The 27,498-nt window shown below is 38.4% G+C and overlaps 3 protein-coding genes across 3 annotated transcripts in view; all 3 read left to right on the top strand.

Annotated features, from left to right (window-relative positions):
- LOC137248429 (zinc finger protein 91-like) overlaps positions 1–5,554 on the top strand; it is a 104,247-nt gene extending 98,693 nt beyond the window's left edge. Inside the window, exons 15-20 of the mRNA XM_067779367.1 lie at positions 1,476–1,532; positions 1,608–1,832; positions 3,646–3,771; positions 3,847–3,933; positions 4,004–4,272; positions 4,336–5,554. Coding sequence (XP_067635468.1) covers positions 1,476–1,532; positions 1,608–1,832; positions 3,646–3,771; positions 3,847–3,933; positions 4,004–4,272; positions 4,336–4,349 — 778 coding nt within the window. The 3' untranslated portion in view covers positions 4,350–5,554. The remainder of the gene's footprint in view (positions 1–1,475; positions 1,533–1,607; positions 1,833–3,645; positions 3,772–3,846; positions 3,934–4,003; positions 4,273–4,335) is intronic.
- On the top strand, positions 4,339–15,413 carry LOC137249262 (uncharacterized). The gene is made up of 5 exons (XM_067780591.1): positions 4,339–4,437; positions 7,637–7,733; positions 7,913–8,254; positions 8,340–9,079; positions 9,181–15,413. The coding sequence occupies exons 4-5, from the start codon at positions 8,594–8,596 to the stop codon at positions 9,181–9,183; spliced, it is 489 nt and encodes a 162-aa protein (XP_067636692.1). The 5' UTR covers positions 4,339–4,437; positions 7,637–7,733; positions 7,913–8,254; positions 8,340–8,593; the 3' UTR covers positions 9,184–15,413.
- A 7,663-nt stretch (positions 15,414–23,076) lies between these two features.
- Positions 23,077–27,498, top strand: part of LOC137249245 (zinc finger protein 85-like) — a 28,692-nt gene continuing 24,270 nt past the window's right edge. The window contains exon 1 of the mRNA XM_067780564.1: positions 23,077–24,159. Coding sequence (XP_067636665.1) covers positions 23,180–24,159 — 980 coding nt within the window. The 5' untranslated portion in view covers positions 23,077–23,179. The remainder of the gene's footprint in view (positions 24,160–27,498) is intronic.

The raw sequence follows: 27,498 nt of genomic DNA, 5'->3' as shown, positions 1-27,498 counted from the left end.
GAGCGCGGCCTCGATCCACTTCCACTGTTGTTTCGGGATCCTGCCATCTGCACTGCTCTCGTCTATAATGCCAATGATCTGCCGACACATGGCAATTTCGGCGAAAGACCGCATCCAGCCTCCATGATCTTGGCCTTTTTCGGTGCCGTGGGGTTGGATTCATCCATGAACCGCTGGCGTTTCGAGGTTTCATCACTATCGACTAAAACTTTTAAAATTACTTGAACTAAAAAATTTAAAATAAATAATAGTTTAAAAAACTAAAAAACACGCTTTTATAGCTAACCGAGCTAAACATAGAAAATAATTTTCAATTAAAAAGAGTTTATATAACAGTAGTAGAAGGCCAAACAATCATTTATAGTTAATCACCTCAAAATAAAATTATAATAAAATTTAAGTTATTAACAGAATAATTTAATTCACAGTAAAAAGCGTGGGGTGCTTGATATTGAATGTTACAATCATTCTATTGGCAACTATCTGAGAGGAAAGATATGAAATGTAGTCAAATGCACACCACGCTTTTTAATCTGAATTAGATTATTCTGTTAATAACTTAAATTTTATTATAACTTTATTTTGAGGTAATTAACTACTGTTATATTAACTCTTTTTAATTGAAAATTATTTTCTATTTTTTAGTTCGGTTAGCTATAAAAGCGTGTTTTTTAGTTTTTTTAAACTTTTATTTATTTAATTTCAGCGGACTTATTCACTGTTCACAAAACTAAATAATTTTTCCTACTGGCTACACTTGGTATTGTCAAAGCATTCTCGACATTGGATACTACATTCATTAATGATCATAACTCATTTATGATTACGCGAAAATATTCGTAAATGCCGCTTAGTTTTCTTTGAATTTCAAACAAGAAAATCAGTTTTTTTAGTTTTTTTTCCGACATTGATATCATCGACCTAAGCACCCGTGCCGTCAGTTCTGCTTACTCCAAACTGGAAAAAAGCGGCGGTAAATAGTGAAAGACTTCGTTTATTTGGGAACCAGCGTTGACACTAACAACAACATCACCTCTGAAATACCCCCAATAAATGCTACTTTGGACTAGGTAGGCAATTGACAAGTAAAGTCCTCTCTCGGCAAACGGAAATCATGCTCTACAAATCACTTATCGTACCCGTCCTGCTATATGGTGCAGAAGCATGTACCATGACAATATCAGATAAAGCGGCTCTGGGACTGTTCTTCGAAATATTTTTTTTGTACCGAAAAAGAAGACCATTAATTAGAATTTTCAAAGTTAAGGAAAACCGCAATTTTCAAACGCCGGCATCGACCTCTCAATTTAAGTTTTTCGAGCCCATCTTGGGTAACCACGAAATAATCCAAATCTTGATGCTAATAAAAAATACGAGACTTTTTATTTTGAACCATTTTACTGTTTTTTATATTTAAATAAATGTTTGCTGTTGTTTTATTTTTATCGACCTTTTTCTTATTGTTTACTGTCCAGACGCAAAATAATTGATGAAGAGAGCAAACGGTACCCGTGTTGTATTTGTGAAAAGCGGTAATTTGTTATAAAAACCTTATTTCATCGTGATTATCTCAATTCATCGCAATCTTTTTTTTTCAACACTAATAGTTTTGTACAAAGTTCACATCTACTCCGCCATTTACGTATTCATCTGGGTGACAATGTTTACAGATGTCGGTTTTGTCCACAAGCTTTTTCTTCACATACGAAGAGACGTATACACTTAGCAACGCACAAAAACGAAGATCCAGAGACGCGTGAGCAAAATATCAAAGCCTTAAGAGAACAAGAGGCTAAATTAAAGCAGCAACATCTTGATATGAAAACTACGAAGTAAGTTTATAAAGGGGCATTCTCAGAATATTTAATGATAACGTAAAATGCAGAGTTTTGCTTCGTAAGCACACTTAAGATTTGCGTTGAATTGAACTATGCTACTTAGGCCCGGTTTTTCAGTGGTTTGTTAAGCTAAGTTTAAGCTAGGTTTGCTTAAATTCTAGTCAAATTTAAACTCCAGGTAAAGGCCAAATTAAACTTCCTTAACCCTAACGCCATAGTCGTAACCATACCCATATCCAATACCATCTCCAATGTGATCGATTAATGGTGCATTAACCTAAAAATCGTGAAAATTTCATAAAAATGAAAACGCAAAAAATTACAAACATATTCCACAAATAATAAGTCTCTTAGTCATAACGTATCCAAAACAATGAATAAAATCTACAAAAAGTTATTAAATTCACCAACTGAAATGGCTATGGTATGGTTATGGCGTTAGCGTTATGGTATGGCACCATTAATCGATTACATTGATATCCATAAAGTTGGTTCGATCAGCTGTTTTATCTGGTTATGGATAAGTCACCATTAATTGGCCCTTAAACTACTGAGTAGTTTTTCAGTCACAGTTTAAGACCTCCTTTGGGATAGGCTTTTTTGTATGGTAACATTGGATTTTTATTATCTAGATAATTTGTAGATACGACAACAGCTGCATTTTGCTTACCCAACATACATTTAAAAAATATTTCTCCAACGAATTATATCTAGTTCCCGAGGTGATATCCAACATCATTATCTAGTTATTCTTAAACCAGATAGTTCTCAAGTATATATCCAACTTCATTCTCCAATCACTATCCAACCATTGGAAAATTTTGTAACATTTATAGTTCTCGAATTGATCCTCAACGTCATTAGCATTTTCAAATTATTATCCAACCTTTGGGAGATTTTGAGAAATGTACAGTTCTCAAATGAATATTCAACACGTTTCTCCAGTTGATATCCTACATTGGATATCGAGTTGAGGCGAAGTTGAAAAAAAATCTCCAAGTGGTACCACCAATGCCAACAGCTAAATAAACAAATAAACACCTGATTGATAACAGTAATGAAGTGTAATTTATCAAAAAGAAATCATATATTTTTTTTTTTCGTGAAAATACTGTATTATTGAATCTTACACTTGAGTCCAGTCAAAGAAACACAAGTTGGGAACTATTATTTTCAACTTAAGCAATAAAATGTTTCGCTTTATAAAAAATTCCCTCTTTTGCTGAGTACACTATTATTCTCAAGTTGAAGCACTGTTTCGTAACAACTCTTGAGATTTAAGAGGTATGCTAGTTATCAACATGAGCTCTAATGATAATCAAGCCCAAATGGTTGTTTGGTATATTCGACGCCATTTCGAACAAACGCAAATAACTGATAGGTTAACTAGAGTTTAACCCTGCCAGATCGACCGCTTAAGCTCAGCTTAAACTTCAGTTAAAGTAGACTGAAAAACTGCAGAATAAGTTTAAGCGTAGTTTAATTGAAAAACTGAGTGGAACTTGTACTGAAAAACCGGGCCTAAATTAAAAAAAATATATTTCAATTACGAAAAATAAAAATAGTTATCACAAACATTTTTGCCTTCGAATTCGAACCAAGGATTTTTTTAGCTAACCTATTAAAGGCTTGCAAGGCAATTTTATTTGTTTCCAACCTTTGCCTTCCAGCAGAGTGCGGGAGCGTCCTTTTCATCTGCTTCCATTAGCGGGTTCCGATAAGAAAACCTTTTTGGCCGAAGCATCATCTTTCATTCACATACATTTAAATGAAAGTTTGTTGTTTTTTCTCTAAATTTTTTTACCAGACCAAAAATAAAACGTCACCAGTGCAATATTTGTGGAAGAAGTTTTAGAACTAAATCGGATTTAAAAAAACATCAACGAATTCATAGTGGTGAAAAGCCGCATAAATGTGACATTTGTGAAAAGCGGTAAGCTATCATAAAAACTTCTTAAGGTATTTATCTAACATTATTCCAACTTTATTATTACAATATTTGTGGAAGAAGTTTTACAATTAAATCGGATTTAAAAAAACATCAACGAATTCATAGTGGTGAAAAGCCGCATAAATGTGACATTTGTGAAAAGCGGTAAGCTATCATAAAAACTTCTTAAGGTATTTATCTAACATTATTCCAACTTTACATCTTTATTAAATAGCTTTTTACTTATCACAACTTTACGCTCTCATATGCGCATTCATACCGGTGAGAAACCATTCAAATGCAAATACTGCGAAAGCACCTTTCGGCAAACAAGTATACTGCATAGACATTTACGTACGCATCTGGGTGATAATATTTATAGGTGTGATTTTTGCACCTTATCTTTTCCTACATCGTTGGAGCGACAGTTACACTCAAGTACGCATGAAAACGAAGATCCAGAGGCTCGAGAGCGAAATCTGAAAGCCTTAAGGGTGAAAGAAGGTAATTTAAGGCAAAAATTGGGAATAGAAACTTCAGAATAAAAATATTACATAATATTTACAGAACAAAAAGCATAGCGTGAAATGGTTTCTACTCTATCGTGAACGTCAGACTGCATACATGACGTATTCAACTAAACTTTCAAAAACACTTCCGAAATTCGACGTATGTACACCATTTAAAATTTATACCTAAAGCAGGGGTTCGCATTAAAAATAAATTAAAAATAAATGTAAGGCGCGATAACCACCGAAGAGATCTAAGGCCGAGCTTCTCTTCCAATTTGCGTCGTGCTCCTCTTGATTTTCCTCACAAATTGGCCGGACATGTGGGTCCTACATGTTTTATGCCGACTCCGAACGGCATCTGCAAGGCAGATGAGTTTTCACTGAGAGCTTTTCAGGGCAGAAATACACTCGGAGCGCTTGCCAAACACTGCCGAGGGGCGACCCCACTTAGAAAAATTGTCTTATAATTGAAAAACCTTATTTCTAAAATTTTGATGTTGCGGTGTGGTAGGCGGAGCACGCTACCATCACTCCACGGCGACCGCCATTCGCATTCCACAACACAATTATGCTCTCACTGTGTGTGCGAAGTGCAATCATGTATCTTTTGGCGATCTATGGCCCCAATGCTGACTCATCGTTTTTGTCCGAACAACATACTTTTTACAGTTCGTTATTTCTTTTTTGACTTAAAGCAATTTTACACACATGGTTAATGAACTAATCAGTCAAGTTAATTAAAGCCCTTATTGAACTCAATCTTCCATACAAAATGCAAATTATTAATTATCTCATTATTGCTGCTGTCCTCGGGTTATTAATACTGAGGTCTAAACCCCATTTTTGGACACCTCTCTGACATTTTTGGAGGTGTGTTAGCAGTTCACTGCTGTTCTAGACTCTACCTCATATATGTGGCACTGTAACTTTAACTCTTCACACCTTATATAAATAAATTGTGTATTCATAGTAATTTTTTTAAGACAAGACTTCAAATGAAGAAAAAATAAAGTCAGTCGAAAAAAATAAAGAGTTCGAGTAGAAAGCATAAATATAGTGCGTTATTTATTATGCCGAAAACTACGGTAAAAGTCTAGTTGAGGGGTCGTCTGCTAATACGATACCAAAAATACCGAGAGAGGTGTCAACCAACCACTCCGGAAAGAGAGAGAAAATTTTTCCTTTCCGTCTTCGGATTATTGTCGAGGTCAAGACGCGTCGTCGAAACCTCTCTCGATATTTTTGGTAGAGTATTAGCCGTCGACCCCTCAAGTAGACTTTAACCAAAACTACTACATATGTGACCCGGTCTATGAAAAGGTGGCTTATGACTCAAAAAAACAGCTGTTAACAGCTGTTTCTCGCAATTTCTTTTTTGAGTCATAAGCCACTTTTTCATAGACCGGGTCACATATATAAAATAAAATGTGATAAGATTTCTTTTAAAATTTGTAATTGAATTATAAAGGGCCCAAGGGAGCTCTTAACCGAACGCTTAAGAAATATTTTGATTTATTTCTTTTGCATGGAAATAGCAGCAGCTAAGAAATTTTGACATTTGACGACGCAGGGTGATATACCAAGTCGAGCTATTGCCGTTTCTACAAATTATCTACATAGATAATAAAAAAAATGTTGCCACACAAAAAAACATACCCTAGGTAGGTAGGTTGAACTGGCCGGTCCATGAGGACCTCACATAGACTGATTGAGTCCGTAGTGTTACCAGAAGTTTGTTTTAACGACCAAACTGAAAAACCCTATCAAAAACCAGGGCCTATGTTATAAAATAACTCTGTCCTCTTGGCAGGACAGAAGCTCTCTAGGACTTAAGCCACTTGCTGCTTCTAGATCTGACAGCTGTATCACTCCTAATAGCTGGAGTCTTAGCCTGGCGAGTGCAGGGCACGAGCACAGAACGTGCTCGATCGTTTCCTCCTCCATACGCATACCCTAAAGGCGGCCTTAACCAACTACTGAAAAACCGGGCATAAGTCCGAAGTTCCTTTATACACAGAAACTTGCGTGATTGTAGCAATGCTATTGTCATGAATACTATTGTGCTGAATGTACCCATATGAAAGAGTTACACTAAAATGAGTAACTACATTTTGGAGAGCATGCAACCGCAATTGTACCTAAAATACAGATCCGTAATAAAATCCTCTTTCCGGCAGCACTTGGGGTAAAAATAAAGCGACGCTCATTGCCACTTACAAAGCAATTGGCCGGCTGTTATAATGCTACGCGTCCCCGATATGGTCACCAAGCCTAAAAGTTACTCACTGAAAGAAAATACAGGTCTGCCAAAACATTTCTCTCATAATAGCTACGGTCTGTTTTTTTATGTCCCCAAAACACCACATAAACAATGAGGCGAGAGTACTCCCAATAAGGGAGAGAAATTAAGTGCTGAACATTTTCTGTTGAATACCCAGAAACCTTGACATCCCAAAAGACATCTGATTGAAGAGGCTTAAGAAGTTTTTGTTGTAGCGATGAGGGCACTACCCGAGGGCCTTTAGGAGTATTATCGATGTTGATGGTCCTTAGAAGCACCATTAAGGCACTAGCCCGACCATCTCGGGAACGATTTAGTATGACCACATGAGACCTTCAAGGCCAAACCGCCCTCCCACCCCCTGAGCCATGCTTATATGTATATGCGTTTGATGTGGGGGCTTGCATTTGAGAACACGGTTGCCACTTCATCCCATTTGGAACAAAAATGGTCCCTTCCAACCCCATATGGTGCGCTGGTCTCTTTTTCTCAATTTTGGTTTTTTCGGCATGGTTTTGGTACGTTTATTATCTTTTTCACTTAAACTGAAACAAAAATTCAAAATACTGCTAATAAAACTTTCCGCAAATCTATTATCCACATATAATTTTCAATTTCAATAGAATTCTTACCACGAAAATTGCTCTATCAATAAAATGTAGCAGAACAATGACATTTCACTTGAGATAATTTATGCGAATCATTAAAAAGGGAAGTGTTGAATGTTCGGGCAAACACATTGTTATTAATTTTTGATAAAACAACGGACTTATCAGAAAAAGACTTGTTTTAGTGGTTAGATATTTCGATCGGTATTCAGTTATTATACAGTTGAAACTTTTAAAACGCTTCATTTTTAGCATGAGTTCAAAACCCACATTACTGAATCTAGGCTCTGGTACGAAGTTTAATCTGTTAAGGAAAAGTGCTTAGTTTCATTTACGGTTTACTGAGTGTGCCACAACGCAAATTTTTTAACCGTTCGTTACTAAAACCTAACTGCGCTATACATTTTATTTCAAAAATAATTTTAATTTTTTTTGATTATTTGTCCGATTTGTTGAAAGAAAAATAGGATGCAATAGTAAATCGTAAGCGCTTACCGAGGCGAACATATACATGCAACATATAGGCCGAATAGTATATGAGCGTTGATTCAAACATATTCTCAGGTAAGTATATACACATGCGCATTATTACATTCATTATATAAAATAACAATGGTTTCATCCTTAAGTCAAGCTAATTTTGTTTTGTATCTAAAATTAATATATCCGCTATTTTGGATTAAGTTATGGCTATGCACTGATTGTTTTGTAATCAAAATTTATCATATTGTTACGAATATTAGCAACACAAAGGGGTACTGTCATCTCTAAGCGATGCTAAGCAGTGACATCAATTATTCAATCATTATGTCTACACATATGTACGTACACGCAGCGGAAAAGCAACGCACAGACACATGCATATAATCTGAGGTGCTCACAAGAGAGTGCAATAATTTGTGCAAGTATTACTCACGCGCATATGAGAAGCTATAAACGTAGTTATGGCTGGTGATTTTGTAGCTGATAACTAACTAGTAAGTTCTGGAATGGAAAAGCCTAGAAGTATGCAACGAGGAAATCAGACACTATAAAAGGCGACAACAGTAGAGGCGCGACAATTAGTTGAGTTAAGCAAGCTATCGGTAAGCGAAGTATAAGTGTTATTGTGAAGTACTTTAATAAAGGCCATTTTTCCATTATTCAATATTGGAGTTATTTATTCTACAGTTTAGTGATACGAACTTAGCAAAAAGGCAAATAAGAGGATTTGCAAGTAAAATTCGTTACAATTGGTGTCAGAAGAGGAATTGTTGAATAAATTCCAGAGGACAACAAGGACATGGCAAAGTTCAGTGAATTGAAGATCCAGCAACTGAAGAAAGAGTCGGAGAGCCGTGGATTGAATACAACCGGCAGTAAACTCGAACTTCAGGCACGATTACGAGAGGCAATGGAAGCAGAAGGAATTAACGTGGAAGAGTATGTCTTTCATCTTGATGTCGACAACAAAAATTGAAGAGAAAAACGAAATATCGCAGACAGTTACGAGCACAGACTTGAACATGATATTGGCTGCAATAACTGCTCAAACATCGACAGTGGCATCTCAACTGGAATCGCAGGAGACACGCATAACGTCCAAGATGGAAGAACAGAAGACATATATGGCATCCAAGATGGAATTAAAGGAGACACGTATTGCAGAAATGTCATCTGAAATAACAGCGAAGATTGAAGCGCAAGAGGCACGAATATACGAAAAGTTGGCGCAAATTTCAGCACAGATATCATCGCAGATCTCTGCTGGACGGGAAGAGCAAGAAGGACGTATTTCCTCGAAGTTGGGAGCACAAGATACAAACATTTTACAGTTTGAACAAAAAATCGAGGCTGAGGTGGATGCTTTGAGAGGACGTATCGAGCAGTTGCAACTAAATCGCCCAGCAGTTCCAACGAGTAATCCAAAGGTAAAAACACCATCCTTTGACGGTTCTGTTCATTTCCAGGTCTTTAAGCTACAATTTGAGAAGACCCCATCTAATTTGTTTCGTCCCTACCACCGCAACAGTGAACAACTGGAATACAGAAGATAAAGTTGCTGCACTCTTCGTAGCATTGAAAGGACCAGCTGCCGAAATCTTACAGACTATTCCAGAGTACGAACGGAACAGTTATGACGCATTGATGGCTGCTGTAGAACGGCGATACGGAAGCAAACACAGGAAACAGATATATCAAATAGAATTGCAAAACCGTTACCAAAAAGCTAATGAGACTTTGCAAGAGTTTACTTCGGATGTTGAAAGGTTGGCTCATTTGGCAAATGCGGACGCACCGGTGGAATACACCGAGAGGGTAAGAATCCAGAGTTTTATAAATGGCATACGGGACGTCGAAGCGAAGCGAGCCACATACGCAAACCCAAAGCCAACATTTGCTGAAAGGGTATCACATGCATTGACTCAGGAAACTGCCTCCCTACTGAGTAAACTAGCATATAAGGCTCATCGTGTGGAAGTAGAAAGACCAGAGTGGGTAGACACAATTTTGGAAGCACTGAAGGCTACGCAGCAGAAGAATAATGATGCAATCAAATGTTTTAAGTGTGGAAAGCCAGGGCACATTGCGCGTTATTGCAACACCAACCCTAACAGTTCCAACAATGTGGGTGGTCGTAAACGCAGAGCTGAAGGAGATGAGCAAATCTCCAAGTCCACTCAATCGTTAAACTAAAGCTGGCTCCCTCAATTGAATGCCCCATAATCTCTATCTCGCAAATTGGAAGAAGGTCAAGCAATCTTACTGTCGGAGGGCATGTAAGGAACGTTTACTGACTGTAGATACGGGTGCATCCCATTCCATCATTCGATCAGATTTATGCCCCTATTACCGTTTACAACTCAACTTAGTTGGGTTGTAATTAAAACAACTCAACTTTAAGACAACTCAACTCCTGTTTGGTATTACGAATTACAACTTATTTCAGTTGAAATTGAATTGAGTTGCCAACTTCAGAAAGTGATGATTTGACAGATAAATAAACAGCTGATCAATTTGTGGCAGAAATTTAAGCATTTTCAAATGTGTTTTTTTTTTTATTAATATTATATGACATTTTTTTATAATGACAAAAATGTTGGTGATTGACATTTCGCGAATACGGAAAACATTCGCGTGATCATTCCAATCCCTTGGAACTACCAAGCACCAAGTAAGAAAATGTTTAAGTGACAAACAAATAATGAGTTTCATATGAAGTTATTTTGCAGATTTGAAAGAAGCATTTTACTCAGTACTAAACACAATTAAGGACCATTTCCGCATACGCGTTCGTATTTTAAAATTATGCGCCATACTCCGATTCCTTGCTGACGGCAGCTATCAAATATGATGTGGAAATGATTTTGGTGTTGGACTGGTTTTAGATATTATTGAGGAGAATATTTGTGCGAAGTAGATTAAAACCCAAACAGAAAAAACTGTATTTTACTCAAATAGGATTCCCAGGAGTAGTGATAAGTATCAATGGGACTCGCATAATTATTTCACCTATTTTGGCTGCATCCGAACTGCGGCCAGCCTCGTCCAACTAAAGTCAAAAAGTTATTCAATGTAATTCGTTTAAACGTTGTTTTTTCTAGAAATGTGTACAAAATTGTTGACTATTGTTTGATTAAAAAAGGTTTAACTACCGGCTTTAAATGTTTTGCTTTTTTTTTTTTGGTAACGTTTTATAAGCCCGTGCACCATCTAACTCTTATCAAAGGTGGTATCAAAAGACGGGTTTCCATCTCCGTTTTTAGGATTCGAGAGCGGAAATTAAAAATTTTATTTCTTTTGAAAGATATTTACAAAGACCCACAAAATGGCCCGAGAGGGTACGAAATATGAGGCCCGTTCCACAGTTTTTTTGCACAGAACATCGTTCTGCGTTGACGGCCTTTGGCCGCGATTCGTAAAAATAACTCTGGTTGGGTCCAACACCTTTCTGCATAGCTGTGTACAAAAAATCTGGCAAAATACAACACCACATGAAACTAGATTTTATTAGAAATAAAATTTTTAATTTTTGTGGTAATTCTTTACGACAGCATGATACTGCTAATACGTGTCCAAAAATATCGAGAGAGGTATTAAACGATGCGTCTTGGCATCAGTATTAATAATCCGAAGGCGGAAAATAAAAATTTTAACTCCTTCAAAAGATATTAAACAAAAACCGAAAAAAGACAACAACATTACAACAACCACATGAAAATCGCCAACTTCAACTACAAATATCTCCGGACAAGAGATAAAATGTTTCTTTTCCGCCTTCGGATTATTGTTCTCGAGATTAATACGCGTCTCGATATTTTTGGACGCGTATTAGCAGTGCCATGCTGTCGCAAAGAATTACAATTTTTGTTTTCGGATTCCTAAATCGGAGGTCGAAACGTGTCTTTTGATATCAACTTTGAACATCTTTGTTAAAAATTAGGCGGTGAACCGTCTTCTAAAACGTAACATTTTTTCAAAACAACTGCAAAATTGCATGAGACAACTGCTAGTAAGCAGTTGTAAGATTTTGACGTCTTTGACAACTACACCAACACAAGGTTGTAAACGGCAATGCCACAAAAAGTTGTAGACTAGACAACTCAACCGAAATTTTTTTTGACAGGTTGAGTTGTAATCTGTAATACCAAATTGCGAAATTTCAACTCAACCAGAGTAATCAACAAGAAGATAAGACCATTGCTTGGAGCAAGATTACGTACAGCCACGGGAGAGGAAACCCAGGTAATTGGAGAAGTAGCATGTGAAGTAGCAATTGGGAACGTCACGGTACTACACAATTTTATAGTGGCAGAGATTGTTGATGAAATCATAATTGGAGTTGACTTCTTAATCGACCAAGGCATAAAGATGCAAAGCAAGACGATGCGATATAAAAACATGGATGTGCCACTTAATTTCGGCTACGTGAGAGGCTACAGCAGTAAACGAGTGCTGGTGGAAGAGAGTCAGCAAATACCACCAAAATCCGAAGCAGTCATCTGGGCAAAAAAGGTTGATGGAGATTGTCGGACAAACAAATTGTGGGTTGTAGAAGCAGAAAACACATCAGCACTTAATATACTTGTAGGAAAAACCCTGGATATGACACAACAAGATGGACGTATTCCGGTAAGAGTACTCAATGAGTTCAAGTCACACTCAAAATGACCAAACGAGCTATTTTGGGAAGATGCCAAGAGGCTGAAGTAGTTATTAACTGTGAACAGGTCCAGGAACACGTTTCATCTAGTAATACTGATCTTTCAAATAACATCACGGCATGGACGCAGGGAGTAAGGCAAAACAACTGGTGCTAAAGTACGGGAACATATTTTACCAGGATGGTTCCAAACCAGGCCGCACCAACGTTGTGAAACATCAAATTGACACTGGAGATGCGAGGCCGATCGGTCAAGCTCCACGAAGTGTTCCACTGGCGAAGCGGGAAGTTGTGGGTCAAATCGCACAAGAAATGAGCTACAGCGGCGTATTCGAACCATCAGCTAGTCCATGGAGCTCACCGGTGGTACTTGTGAATAAGAAGGATGGGAAAATGAGGTTTTGTGTGGACTACCGCAAGTTGAACGACGTCACGAAAAAGGTATCTACCCATTGCCAAGAATTGACGATACTCTGGACTCGCTATCTGGTACGAAATGGTTTTTCACACTGGACTTGAAAAGCGGCTACTGGCAAGTTGAGGTGAAGGAGGAAGATAAAGAGAAAACAGCCTTCAGTGTCGGTGATGGTCTTTGGCAATTTACAGTGATACCTTTTGGACTTTGTAATGCACCAGCTGCTTTTGAGAGACTCATGGACCAGGTAATGAAAGGACTACATTGGAAAACATGCTTGGTGTACCTGGACGACATCATCGTATTGGGCAAGAACTTTGATGAACATCTTAAGAACTTGGAGGAAGCTTTCCAGAGAATAGCTGGCGCTGGTCTGAAACTAAGTTCCAAAAATTGTTCGCTGTTTAAAAAGGAAGTAAATTATTTGGATCACAAGGTAACGACAGAAGGTATCTGTACAGCGAATGAAAAGATAGAGGCAGTAAAGGATTGGCCAAGACCACAGAACTTGCATGAATTAAGAAGTTTCCTTGGGCTGTGCACATATTACCGCCGATTTGTACCAAACTTTTCCATCGTAGCCCATAGCCTCCATGAGCTTACAAGAAAAAATAAGGCTTTTGAATGGAAGAAGGAGCAGGAAGTGGCTTTCCAAACATTGAAGGAGCGTTTGTGCACTGCCCCAATGTTGGTATATCCGATTCCAGGAGCAACGTTTATTCTAGATACAGATGAGAGCGGATATTCTATAGGAGGCATTTTATCACAACTGGTCGATGGACAGGAGAAGGTAGTTGCATATTACAGCCGTTCGATTGGAAAACAAGAGAGGAACTATTGCGTTACACGGAGAGAGCTGTTGGCATTGGTAGAGTGCATTAAACATTTCCACAAATACCTCTACGGCCACGAAGAACATGTAGTTTGGAATGCAAGCACTGTTCAAAGGCCGAGGCTAAAGAAGACATTATAGATGTCCGGCTAATGACTATAACATGTACAGATGAATGGGATAAGAAACAGCTAGGGAAGTGTCAGCTATAAGATACAGATCTTTCACATGTTATGCAAGGGCTCAAACGAAACGAAAGACCAAATAGAGATGTCAGCAGAGAGTCCCATTGCGAAGTCATATTGGGCACAGTGGAACAGTTTAGAGTTGATATCCGGTTGCTTGCATCGAGTATGGGAGAGTGAGGATGGTCAATGCAAGAAGAAACTGATAGTTGTTCCCAGAAAGAGGATTCCTGACGTGCTCAGCGAGCTGCATAATGGTCCAAGCGGAGGTCATCTTGGAATCACGAAGACGCTCGAGAAGATTAAATAGAGATTCTATTGGGTTGGTTGCCGTCAGTCGGTCACTGATTGGATTGCGAGCTGCGAGGTTTGCAGCAGAGCGAAAGGGCCCAAAACCCGAAGTCATGGCCAGATGAAGCAATATAACTCAGGTGCGCCATTTGAAAGATTCGCTACTAGCAACTGCGGAAACAAATATGTCCTGGTGGTTATGGATTACTTCTGCAAGTGGCCAGAGGTATACCCAAATCAAGAAGCGGAAACAGTAGCAGAAGTGTTTATAAACAATTGGGTTGCAAGGTATGGTGTACCAATGGAGTTACACTCTGACCAAGGCAGGAATTTCGAATCAGCTGTGTTCCGGGAAATATGTAAATCATTGGGAATTCGAAAAACACGTACAACTGCATTGCATCCTCAGTACGATGGTATGGTGGAACGATTCAATAGAATATTGGAGGAGCATTTAAGGAAAGTAGTAGAGAAGTACCATAAGGAGTGGGACACACATATATCATTATTCTTGATGGCTTACCGATCGGCAGTGCATGAGACAACGGGCCAAACTCCCGCAAAGGTAATTTTTGGCAATGACATTCAATTGCCAGCTGACTTGAAGTTTGGGATAGATGCCGATGCGGAGAGAAATGTCAAGAAATCTACTCGTGTCTTGAAATAAGAGCTGAGAGAGATACACGATCTTGTAAGGCAACGATCAAAGATTATGAGTGACAAGATGAAAGCGAGGTACGATAACGCATTTAATTCGGAAGGGTTTCAGGAAGGAGATTTGGTGCTTTTATACAACCCGCAACGAAAAAAAGGTTTGTCCCCGAAATTGCAGTGTAATTGGGAAGGCCCATACAAAGTTGTAAAACGGATCAACGATGTAGTGTAACGCATACAAACCATTGGCAAACCACGAACCAAATTGAAAGTGGTTCATTTGGAAAGGCTGGCAGCGTTTAAATCGAGAGATTTGTCTGATCGGAACGACCAGACTTAGGTGGAGGGCAGTGTTACGAATATTAGCAACACTAAGGGGTACTGTCATCTCTAAGCGATGCTAAGCAGTGACTTGATGCACATCAATAATTCAATCATTATTTCTACACATATGTTCGTACACGCAGCGGAGAAGCAACGCACAAACACATGCATATATCTTATCTTAGGTGCTCACAAGAGAGGGCAATAATTTGTGCAAGTATTACTCACGCGCATATGTGAAGCTATAAACGTAGTTGTGGCTGGTGATTTTGTAGCTGATAACGAACTAGTAATTTCTGGAATGGAAAAGCCTAGAAGTATGAAACGAGGCGACAACAGTAGAGGCGCGACAATTAGTTGAGTTAAGCAAGCTATCAGTAAGCGAAGTATAAGTGTTATTGTGAAGTACTTTAATAAAGGCCATTTTTGCATTATTGAAGATTGGAGTTATTTATTCAACAGTTTATTGATTCGAACTTAGCAGAAGGTTGCAAATAAGAGGATTTGCAGTAAATTCGTTACAATATTGTCCGCTTTATTTTAGTAATATTGGTTTCATATCATCGCCACTGTTCAGAGCGCTACTGCATAACCAAGTGGCATCACCTACTACACATTTGAGTTTTTTCACATTGCAACCCTCATTGTACTTTGTAACAAACTCTCAATAAAGATTAGGCATTATCAATTATATCGTGCACAAAACAACACCGTTCTAAGGTTTTTTTTATTTGTTGTTACTCATTGCTATACATTCGAGCGCAAAAATTCTTGCGCGACGATCACATTTTTTGGTGACCCCGACGTGATCACATAGGCACCGCTATTCGCTTATGTGTTCTTTTTGTTTGCTTGCTAGTGCATAGCTTTCGTACATACGTTGAAACTGCACAAATAACGCTATTCAACAGTTGAGTTGGATCATCCAAATTTCGTTGTTGGTATGCAAACCAGTTTTGCATTCCAATCAGTTGGACTCAACTTATTAAATCACAATATTCGCGCGATAACTTGAAAGAATCAACACGTTATTTAAGAAATGTCGTTCTTAAAAAAGAAAAGCGAAGCACTTCTTCGCCAGATAAGCTTGATACAAGTTGATGCAGATGAATTGCAGTTCATGGACCATGCTGAGCTATCGGTGAGATTGGAACAGCTTAACCGTACCCAGGATCATTTCGAGTCAAAACAATCTCAACTGGAAGAGGAAGACCCCGGTGTGCTTGAAGCCAGTACTCGCGATCAATGTACTGCGTCATTTATAAAAGCAAAGACAGCATACACCAGGGAGATAAATAAGATGGACTCACAGATAATGTCATCAACGAGAAACCCGCAGCTTCAAGAGCACCAATCCGTTGTGGTAAAACAGCAAAGATCCCGCCTGCCCGAATTAAAGATGCCATCGTTTGAAGGAGCGTATACAGAGTGGCCGGATTTTTACGGCATGTTTCAAACTATTGTTCATACTGACTCCGAGCTGTCTAACCTGGAAAAGTTCCAGCATCTGCGCTTATGTTTGAAAGGTGCCGCGATAGACACCATTCAATCACTTGAGATGCGTGATCAAAATTACACAACTGCTTTAAACCTACTTGTTGAAAGATTTGATAATCGCCGATTAATTTTTCAGGCACACATTCATGAGCTGTTTCAGCTGCAAAAGGTGAGTGCTGATAGAAAATCAACAGAGCTACGTTCGCTTGTAGACAAGGTGGTATCGCATGTACGAGCTTTGCAGTCGCTAGCCACTTCCGAGCAAATAGCCGATTGCTTACTTTTTTATTTATTTTTTTATATATTTATTTAAAGTCAACTAACAAAATACAAAGGAAAGTAGCATAAAAAATAGCGTAAAAATATATACAAGTATAGAATTAAAAATGGAATTAATTAAAAATTTACAATTTTGTTTGACGTTGAACAAGAACTAAAATTAAACTATCGTTACATACTAAACAAGTAAACTTTAAGATATCAGTTGAGACTGAAAAGTATTGCATTGCGTAAGGCAACAAACGAACATTCGATACTAATGCAATTATACAAGTCGTTATAGTACGAGCACCAAACACGTATAGGATCATTTTTGCCAAAATTTGTACGACACAGGGGTAAATGGAAGGGCACATAGTGTCTGGACGCCCTAGCAGGAACTGCAAAATTCAATCGGCTTAGCAGCTCAGAGGAGTCAACCTCACCTAGAATTAGCTTATGCAGGAACATTACCCCGAGTAATATTCTACGATTTTCCAGAGTTGGCAAATCAATGAGAAGAAGTCTACTTCTATAAGACGGAAGATGAAGATTTGAGTCCCAGTTAAAGGCCCGTAGATCAAAAATTAAAAATTGTTTCTGCACAGACTCAACACGCTTTATATGAGTAATATATAATGGGCACCAAACACACGAGCAATACTCAAGTATTGGTTTATTAGTAATAAATGAAATATGTGAATTGAAGCTCAGTTTCGAGTCGAACAGAACACCTAAATCGTTAATCGAAGATATACGCTCCATAAGAGTGCCATAAAGTGCATAAGACGACAGGGCAGGCTTCACGCGATGAAATGTCATGAACTTACATTTAGAACAGTTAAGAACTAATGCATTTATTGTACACCAACGTTGAAATGAGTCCAAATCAACCTGAAGTAGATTTGAGCGAGTTAAATCCGAAGGCAAGCATGTATAGCAAATTTTTACATCATCGGCATACATTAGAGCTCGTGAATGATTCAAAATCTGTGGCAGATCATTAATAAAAAGAGTAAAAGGCAATGTGCCTAAATGATTGCCTTGAGGTACACCAGAGGTAATATTAATTGATTTTGAAATAATATTTTTATAAAGCACCTTTTGGGTTCAATTGGAAAGATAGCTTGAGAGCCATAAAGTCAGATCCTTTGGAAAGCCCAGTAAATCAAGCTTCAGAATCAGAAGTTCGTGATTCACTGAATCAAAAGCTTTACTAAAATCCGTACAAATCACACCTGTTTGCTTGCTAGCCAAAAAACCATCCCGAACTAAAGAGGTAAACACAAGTAGGTTTGTGGTGGTTGATCTACATCTCACAAACCCATGCTGAAAGGGTGATAACATGGAAGTACACGAACGTTGAAGCCTACTGGTAATTATTCAAAGGTTTTAGGAATAGCTGAAAGCTTAGCAATTCCCCTATAATTCTCAATATTAGATCTACTACCTTTTCTGTGCAGAGGTATGATAAATAACTGTTTCCAAATTGATGGAAATGACGCTGATTGCAAAGATAAATTTTACGATCGGTTCTGTTCTGTTAAGTTCGATTATGACGAAGTTAGAATAGCAATAACCAGATTGAAAAACAACAAGGCCGTGGGCGCTGATGGATTGCCTGAGGAGCTATTCAAGTACGGCGGCGAGGAGTTGGTAAGGCGCATGCAGCAGCTTCTTAGAAAAATATGGGCGGAAGAGTGCATGCCCGACGGTTGGAATCTAAGTGTTCTTTGTCCACTCCACAAGAAGGATACTGCAAAATGCACCAACTGTCGTGGAATCAGCCTTCTTAATATCGCATATAAGGTCCTTTCAAGTGTATTGTGCGAAAGATTGAAGCCCACCGTGAACCGGCTGATTGGACCTTATCAGTGCGGCTTCAGACCTGGTAAATCTACCATCGACCAGATTTTCACAATGCGCCAAATCTTGGAAAAACCCCGCGAAAAGAGAATCGACACACATCTCTTCGTCGACTTTAAAGCCGCCTTCGACAGCACGAAAAGGAGCTGCCTATATGCCGCTATGTCTGAATTTGGTTTCCTCGCAAAACTTATACGGCTATGCAAAATGACGCTCAACGTCAGCTCAGTCAGAATTGGCAAGGACCTCTCCGAGCCGTTCGAAACTAAACGAGGTTTCAGACAGGGTGACCCCATATCGTGCGATTTCTTTAATTTGATGCTGGAGAAAATTATACTAGCTGCAGAACTTAACCGCACTGAACAATATACTATAAAAGCGTGCAATTACTGGCATATGCTGATGACATTGATATCATCGGCCTCAACACCCGCGCTGTTAGTTCTGCTTACTCCAAACTGGAAAAAGAAGCGGTAAAGATGGGTTTGAGGGTGAATGAGGACAAAACGAAGTACCTGCTGTCATCGAGCAAAGAGTCAGCGCATATGCGCCTTGGCAACCACGATACTGTTGGCAGCCATAATTTCGAAATAGTAAAAGACTTCGTTTATTTGGGAACCAGCATCAACACTAGCAACAACATCAGCACTGAAATCCAGCGAAGAATCAATCTTGCCAATAAATGCTATTTTAGACTAGGTAGGCAATTGAAAAGTAAAGTCCTCTCTCGGCGAACGAATATCATACTCTACAAGTCACTTATCGTACCCGTCCTGCTATATGGGGCAGAAGCATGGACCATTACAACAGCAGATGAAGCGGCTTTGTGAGTGTTCGAGAGAAAAGTTCTTCGAAAGATTTATGGACCTCTACGCGTTGGCGATGGCGAGTACCGAAGAAGGTTTAATGATGAGCTGTACGAGCTATACGCAGACATCAACATAGTCCAGCGAATTAAAACGCAGCAGGTGCGCTGGCTAGGCCATGTTATGCGAATGAAAGATGATGCTCCGGCCAAGAAAGTGTTTCTATCGGAACCCGCCTATGGAAGCAGAGGTAGAGGGCGGCCCCCACTCCGTTGGAAGGACCAGGTGGAAAACGGTTTAAACTCCCTTGGTGTGACCAATTGGCACCTGTTGGCGGAGCGAAGGAGCGACTGGCGCGCCTTGTTGGACGGCCATAACCGTTTAGACGGTTAAGTGCCAATTAAGTAAGTAAGTAAGCTACAAACTTTAAATACACCTCTGAAATTGCTACGCATAAAAGTAGTACTACTAAATTTCAATACGCATTATACTCAGATGTAACTGAAATTTGTATCCATGTTTCACCCTCTGCACTAATTCCATGTATTCTATGCGCGTCCACTATCTATCACAATTGATTCCGCTACATGTTATACACAGAAATACAACAGAGGGTTGTGTCTCCGCTTTCGGTACACTCTGTAACTGTACCTAGTTTTTTAAACACTGCTGCTAGATGGGTCTCCTAAGCATTATCTAAGCGAGGATAGGCGTTTTTTTTCACGCGCAAACGAAACGTATACGCGTGTAAAAATAAACACTGCTGTTGAGACTTGAGAAGCAGATGCCGTGATATTTTCGCACGCGTGAAATGTGATAGGTAGATGTCGCCGCTGTTTTTCATTTAACTCATACGGCGAAAGCCTAAGCAGCGACATCTATTTTTGAAAAAGTAGGTTTATTAAAGGCAGAGTTGCGAAACTAAAGACAAGTAATTAACAAATTAACTGTCTCACAAATTGAACCAGACTTCTATCTTGATTTATCTGGCTCAGGTTCTTTGCCACCGGATGATGGCTATGAATAAGTTCATGCTTGCCGTCATCCACTGAGTTTTACAGCTACGGCCTCACGCTCAATTTTCACGGGATTGCTCTGGATCATTAGCCGTGTTTTTTAACACGCGTATATCCGTTTACGCTTAAACTTTATATTGACTACTAAGAGACGAACTATAAATACACCTCTGAAATTGCTGCGCATAAATTTTGTCCTACTAAATTTCAATACGCATTATACTCACATGTAACTGAAATATGTGTCTTTGTTTCACCCTCTACACTAATTCTATGTATTATATGTGTGTCCACAATTCATCGCAACTGATTCAGCTATATGTTATACCCTATGGCCATCAGAGTGTTGCGTCTCCGCTTTTCGGTACACCCTGTTGCTGGAGCTAGTTGTTTAACCACAGCCGCTAGATGGGTCTCCTAAGCATTATCTAAGCGAAGATAGGCGTTTTTTTACACGCGCAAACGAAACGTATACGCGCGTGTTAAAAAACACGGCTAATGAGAGACTTGAGAAGCAGATGTCGTGAAATTTTCGCACACGTGAAATGTGATAGGCAGAAGCCGCCGCTGTTTTTCATTTAACTCATACGGTGAAAGGCTAAGCAGCGACATCTATTTTTGAAAAAGTAGGTTTATTACAGGCAGCGTTGCCAAACTAAAAAGAAGTAATTAACAAATTATCTGGGGGAATATCTTGAATAAAGTGCCACGATTTTCCAACTTTTTTTTTCGAGGGGTGGAGGGGGTCCTAAAAATCACAAAATTATCGTCCGCAACTCTAGGAAACTCTTAGTTTATGAAATATAAGAATTTTAATTTCCAAATTTAGTAAAATTTCAACTTAAGTCCTGCACTTAAAATTCGGGTCGCACATGTCGATAGCGGTATCAAAAGACGCGTATTTGCGTCAAGATTCAGAATCCGAAAGCAGAAACTATATTTTTTTATCTCGTTTAAGAGTTATTCGCGGAAAACCCGTCGATACTATTGTCGCTTTTTTCGTTGTTGCAATCATAGTGTACAAGTACAAGTGTGTTGACTTATCTGTCAAGCATTCTGACAGGCACTCGCTGGATTCGGAATGACAGCGAATTCAAAATGGATACCATTACCGAATGCTCCGAATGATTGAAAAATTGAAAAAGTCGAGACGATTGGTAGACAAAAATGTTGTCGTTGAGGCCAAAAATGCGACTCTAGACCTGAGATTTCCATCAGGTGAGCGCGGCTGTTTGTAGTTTTGACGTTTATCGCTTAGTGAACACACTTGGTATAGGTACACTATGGTTGCAATTTAACAAACGAAAACAAATGAAGGTGGTGAATAGTGTTGCCAGCTCCGCAACAATATCTTTTTATCTTGGTAGAACATTATAAGGTGGTGGCACGTCGACATAAATGCAAACAAACATACACTATCAAGGTATTTTGTTTTTGTAATTTTCTAAATAATTTGAAATTAATGTGTTTAATTTACCGAAACGTGAGATTTTTAAGAAAATATTAAAATTTTTTATGATAAGAATTTATAAAAAGGGGCTTAAGTGCAGAATACATACAATTGTCAAAAAAAAAAAAAATAACCAATAGGACTTTATATAGATTTTTATGCTGATTCCAACGGTATATTTCTATTTTGGTGCAAATGAAAGGTTTGGGGTAATTCCATGTCAAAAGGCGAAATTATGAATTTTTCAAATCAAAATATCTCCGAAACTAGTGGATGGATTTCAAAAATTAAAAAATCGAAAAATAACTTATAATAATACATTTTATCTGAGGTATATATATCTTTAAATTTTCTAGTCTTTATTTACCAAAAATTTGAAAAAGCTCTTTTTTGGTGGCCATGCACAGTAATTCTGCGTAGAACACCTTTCTACATAGGCGGCCTTCGGCCGCGCTTATAAAATATAACCCTGGGCTACGCCATGTCAATGTCCTTCTGTGTAGTACACCCTTCTGCGCAGCACCCCAAATAATATTAGACTACAAATTATTAAGTGTTTTACAAAAAAAAAAAAATACATTGAATACTAGCAACACTATTCACCACCTTCATCTGTTTTCGTTTGTTTAATTGCAACAACGAAAAAAGCGACAATAGTACCGACGTGTTTTCCGCGAATAACTTTTAAACAAAATAAAAAATATAGTTTCTGCTTTCGGATTCTGAATCATGACGCAAATACGCGTCTTTTGATACCGCTGTCGACATGTGCGGCCCGAATTTTAAGTGCAGGACTTAAGTTGAAATTTTACTAAATTTGGAAATTAAAAAGCTTATATTTCATAAACTAAGAGTTTCTAGAGCTGCGGATTCCATTTTGGTGATTTTTAGGGCCCACTCTACCCCTAATAATCAACAAAAGCTTGAAAATCATGGCACCTTATATAAAATCCAACCCATTATCTGGCTCACAAATTGAACCAGACTTCTATCTGGATTTATCTGGCTCAAATCGTTGTTGCATTTACATGCAAAATTTTTTATTTGCCTCAGGATTTTGCTACCGGATGATGGCAGCTGTTGCTGCCTTCAGTGGGAGATGCCGATAACAAGTAGTCTGAAAATTATCGAAAACGACACAGTATCATACGAAAAGTATCGCTACTTTCTGAATTTCTAGCATTTGTACACAGTATCGTTTCCATTGTGAATGATGTTATCATTGGCTTAAACTCTGATAATTGTATGCTTTTAAAGAAATAAGGCTGCGGAAATGGGAGCAAGTGATAAACACTTTGATTGCTTATGTCGAACTTGTATGATTGAGGTAAGTTCCTCTGAAGACAACGCTGAGCCAGGACAACAATGGAAATCCATCTTTGACGAAATTGAGGAATATGGCGGTTTGCAAATATCCGGATTACTATCCAGTACAGTGCCGCAAATAAGTGAAGTTCAGCTAAAAGATGGGTTGTCAAAGAAAATTTGTAGTAAATGCCTACAGCAATTAGTATGCGCCTACCGGTTCCAACAAATGTGCGTACAGTCCGAAAAATCAATGCGTGAATTGTTGGTTTCTAAAAAATGGGCCAGCATGGACGTGTCAGTCATAGATACAGTAATTCAAGACGAAAGACTAAGTAATAACAGAGTTCTTTCAACACAAGCACCATTTACTGAACCAAAAGAGAAGTTAAATAAGCCGGAAGCAGTACAATCAAATACTTCTGATCATATAGACAACATCGATCAGGCACTGTATCACTGTAGAAATTCACAAGGCGAGTTATGCGAATTTATCAAAAATGAATCAATTCATGATAATAAATCCAACATTGTGTATAGCGATGAAGCTGTTTTTTTGACACAAGCACCATTTACAGAACCAAAGGAGCAGGTAACTAAGCCGGAAGCAGTACAATCAAATACTTCTGATCATATAGAAAACATCGATCAGGCACTGGATCACTGTAGAAATTCACAAGGCGATTTATGCGAATTTATCAAAAATGAGTCTATTCATGATAATGAATCCAACATTGTGTATAGCGATGATGATACTAGACATTCAACACTATCTGGGAAAAACTCTAAAGATTCGCAAAGCGAGTCAAGCCAATCGATCGAAAATGAGCACACTAAAGGCGATGATCCACACATTGAGTATAGCGATGGTGACACAATACATTCAACAATTTTTGTGAAGCATGATGCAATTTCCATAGAACCCGAGGAAATACAAATAAATATTATGTAAGTTAGAAGTGTTCGAGAAGCCAAATAATTACAGCAGTATTGCTTCAATGTGACTTAAACGGGGCATAGATAAGAAAACCGGTTTAAGCAACATGTTTATACTTTTTCGCTGCATAATTGTTCATCCGTTTGTGAACTTCATTCGCTACTGTTCTTCGGTGAGTGAATATGTATTGCGGGAAAATGGGATGTTTTTGCTGTTGTATTAACGATAAAAACATTCCCTGCAGGCTTTGGGGAGTGTTATCGATGTTGATGGTACTTTGCCGGATATTGAACCGGTACGTTCCTATACCAAGCATCTCGGGAATGATTTATATGGCCACATTAAACCTTCTAGGCCATCCCGCTGTCTCCACCCCCTAGTTCCATGAGGAACTTCCATTCCATGAGGAATGGGATCAGACGTTCATTCGCACCTGAGAGTAAATCAAGAAACAAATTATCATGGTTGGGTCTAGTTCTGGTTTGTAGATGCAAGTTATATCCGAGCAAAACACCTTACTACAAAATTGCAACCACTTTTGCAAATATCTATTGGCCGAAATACAATTTTTATTTGTGTTCATGAGTTCAAAGCACGTCTTGACACCTCCACCGATATTTTTCTACCTGTTTCAGAAGTTATTTTATTCATTACTTACATTATTGGGCGCTCAAGTAAATAATTACCTTTATATTTTAATTACCTGCCGTAAGAAGCGACGAAAATACCCAAATGACTTAAGAGGTTGTGTTGTACAAATCAACCCCACCTACCCGTGGCGAATGTTGTTTCTTTAGCTCTGGCGACCCCAAGTTAATCATGAAACTAGGGTCGGGCTTATATTTTAATGGTGCTTGTTACCGGAAAGTACCGGATCTACAACTGGCGAAGAACCATCAACATTCGGGAAAGCTCTTTTTCGCTAAAACAGCAAAAAATCATGCCGAAAACTAATCAAAGATCGTCATATCAGAAATGGCAAAATTGCAGCAAACGAAGGTAGTGGAGAAAACTTGGCCACGCTCGCGCAACAGATTGCAAGAAACAGCGCCATACAATTTGCAATCCGTTTAAAGAGAAACAAATTGCATAAATCTGTTAATTCGTCTGTGCCCCAATTTACTTGGCTGTATTTTTGTGTTCTAATGAAGCGTGATCCGGATACGGATATAGAAATTTAACATGCAACTGCAACAACAATGTGATCCATATGGATGAATTTGCTCGATTTGCATGTTAAATTTTTATCACTCTTCATTGGAATGTGAGGTATATGACTTATGCTCGAGCAGATAATGTGCTGCAATGGCGCAGTGAGTTGATAGCATTGATGATGATGCGATATCTACAACTCGAACACAAGTATAGCTAGCCTACTATATATACTTAGCCATGTATGAATTTACTACTCTTCATAGCTCGTCACTCCACAACTATCGTCTATGTAAAAAATCTTTTAAGAAGCTTAACCATTTAAACAAACATTTGAAGCGTCATAAAACCCGCAGTGAGCAAGACCCAAAAGATTTACGGCGCAGTAGTCGTTTTAAAAAAAGAGAAACGCAACAAAATCAATCTACAGGGCATCTACGTCGTCATATGCGTACTCATACCGGCGAAAGTCATATGGTCAAACATCTACGTACTCATCTGGGTGTTAATTTTCACAGATGTGAGTTTTGCCCCTTGACTTTTCCTTCAAGTAGGGAGCAACGTTTACACTTAACTACGCATATAGGCGAAGATCCAGAGATGTGAGAGGAAAATATGAGGGCTTTAAGGGAAGAAGAGGATAAATCGAAAAAGCAACAATTGGAAAAGAAAGCAACAGAGTAAGAATATACCATACCATTAAAATAACTTATAACTTAGTTACTTACTTACTTACTTAATTGGCGTTTAACCGTTTAAACGGTTATGGCCGTCCAACAATGTGCGCCAGTAGCTCCTTCTCTGCCAACCGGCGCCAATTGGCCACACCAAGGGAGTTTAAATCATTTTCCACCTGGTCCTTCCAACGGAGTGGGGGCCGCCCTCTACCTCTGCTTCCATAGGCGGGTTCCGATCAGCTTATCGTTAAATCTTCTTCGGTACTCGCCATCGCCAACGCGTAGAGGTCCATAAATCTTTTGAAGAACTTTTCTCTCGAACACTCCCAGAGCCGCTTCATCTGCTGTTGTCATGGTCCATGCTTCTGCACCATATAGCAACGAACACGTAGATTGTGATTTTCGTTTGCCGAAAGAGGACTTTACTTTTCAATTACCTACCTAGTCCAAAGTAGCATTTATTGGCAATAGTGATTCTTCGCTGGATTTCAGAGCTGATTTTGCTAGTGTTGATGCTGATTCCCAAATAAACGAAGTCTTTTACTATTTGGAAGTTACGGCTCCCAACGGTAGCGTGGTTGCAAGGCGCATATACGCTGACTCTTTGCTCGATGACGGCAGGTACTTCGTTTTGTCCTCATTCACCATCAAACCCATCTTTACTGCTTCTTTTTCCAGTTTGGAGTAAGCAGAACTAACGGCGCGAGTGTTTAGGCTGATGATATCAATTTCATCAGCATATGCCAGTAATTGCACGCTTTTATAGAATATTGTTTCAAACCGGTTAAGTTCTACAGCTGGTATAATTTTATAACTTGTAACACTTTGATATACAATTTGGGTTCATATCATATATTTTCAAATTAACTTTGGGACCGTATCCTGTTATGCGATCCGTGATCGAATTAAATTTCTTCAATTACAACAGCACCGGATCAGTGATTGGGATTGAGGTAATACGTAAAATATAGGTAGCAAGTACTTATTAGATTCATCATTTATTATCAGCTTAACACGTTCATATTTATCATTTGAGTGAAATTGGTTTTTTATCCGTGATCGTATAACACGATACGGGCCCTGAGTTAATTTTGAAATTCGTCAAAGTTATGTGGCCATAATTATAGTCAAAATAAATTAGGTTCTAACCAGGGACGGAAAATAATAATTTTTTTTTTTTTCGGAGTCGAAAAAGTCCTGGTCAAAAAATTGTCCTAGGTGAAAATGTTTGAGTTTCGGATAAGCCGTTTCTTTGTTATCAAGTGGGACTTTTATTTCGGCCTTAAAAAATAAAAGTCTTGATTTAACTTTTATTTCGGGACTTTTATTTTTAAAAGTCCGAGTTTAACTAGTTCTATCGGATTAAAAAAATAAAAATCCGAAAATAATTTTTATCTTGATCCAAATATATTTGAAGTCCAAAATTAATAGTTTTGCAAGGACTTATATTATAAAAGGAATAACAGTTTCAACCCCTGGTTCTAACTTTAGTTGTCTTTTTCGCAAGGTAGGTTATAGGAA

The sequence above is a fragment of the Eurosta solidaginis genome, chromosome 4, assembly GCF_040869045.1.
Source record: "Eurosta solidaginis isolate ZX-2024a chromosome 4, ASM4086904v1, whole genome shotgun sequence".
NCBI lineage: Eukaryota > Metazoa > Arthropoda > Insecta > Diptera > Tephritidae > Eurosta > Eurosta solidaginis.
Note: the sequence above shows the minus strand (reverse complement) of the source record. Positions and strands in the feature narration are given on the sequence as shown.

Excerpts from the sequence above, each read along its gene's own strand:
- LOC137249262 (XM_067780591.1), top strand. The coding sequence starts at position 8,594 with ATGTCTTTCATCTTGATGTCGACAACAAAAATTGAAGAGAAAAACGAA.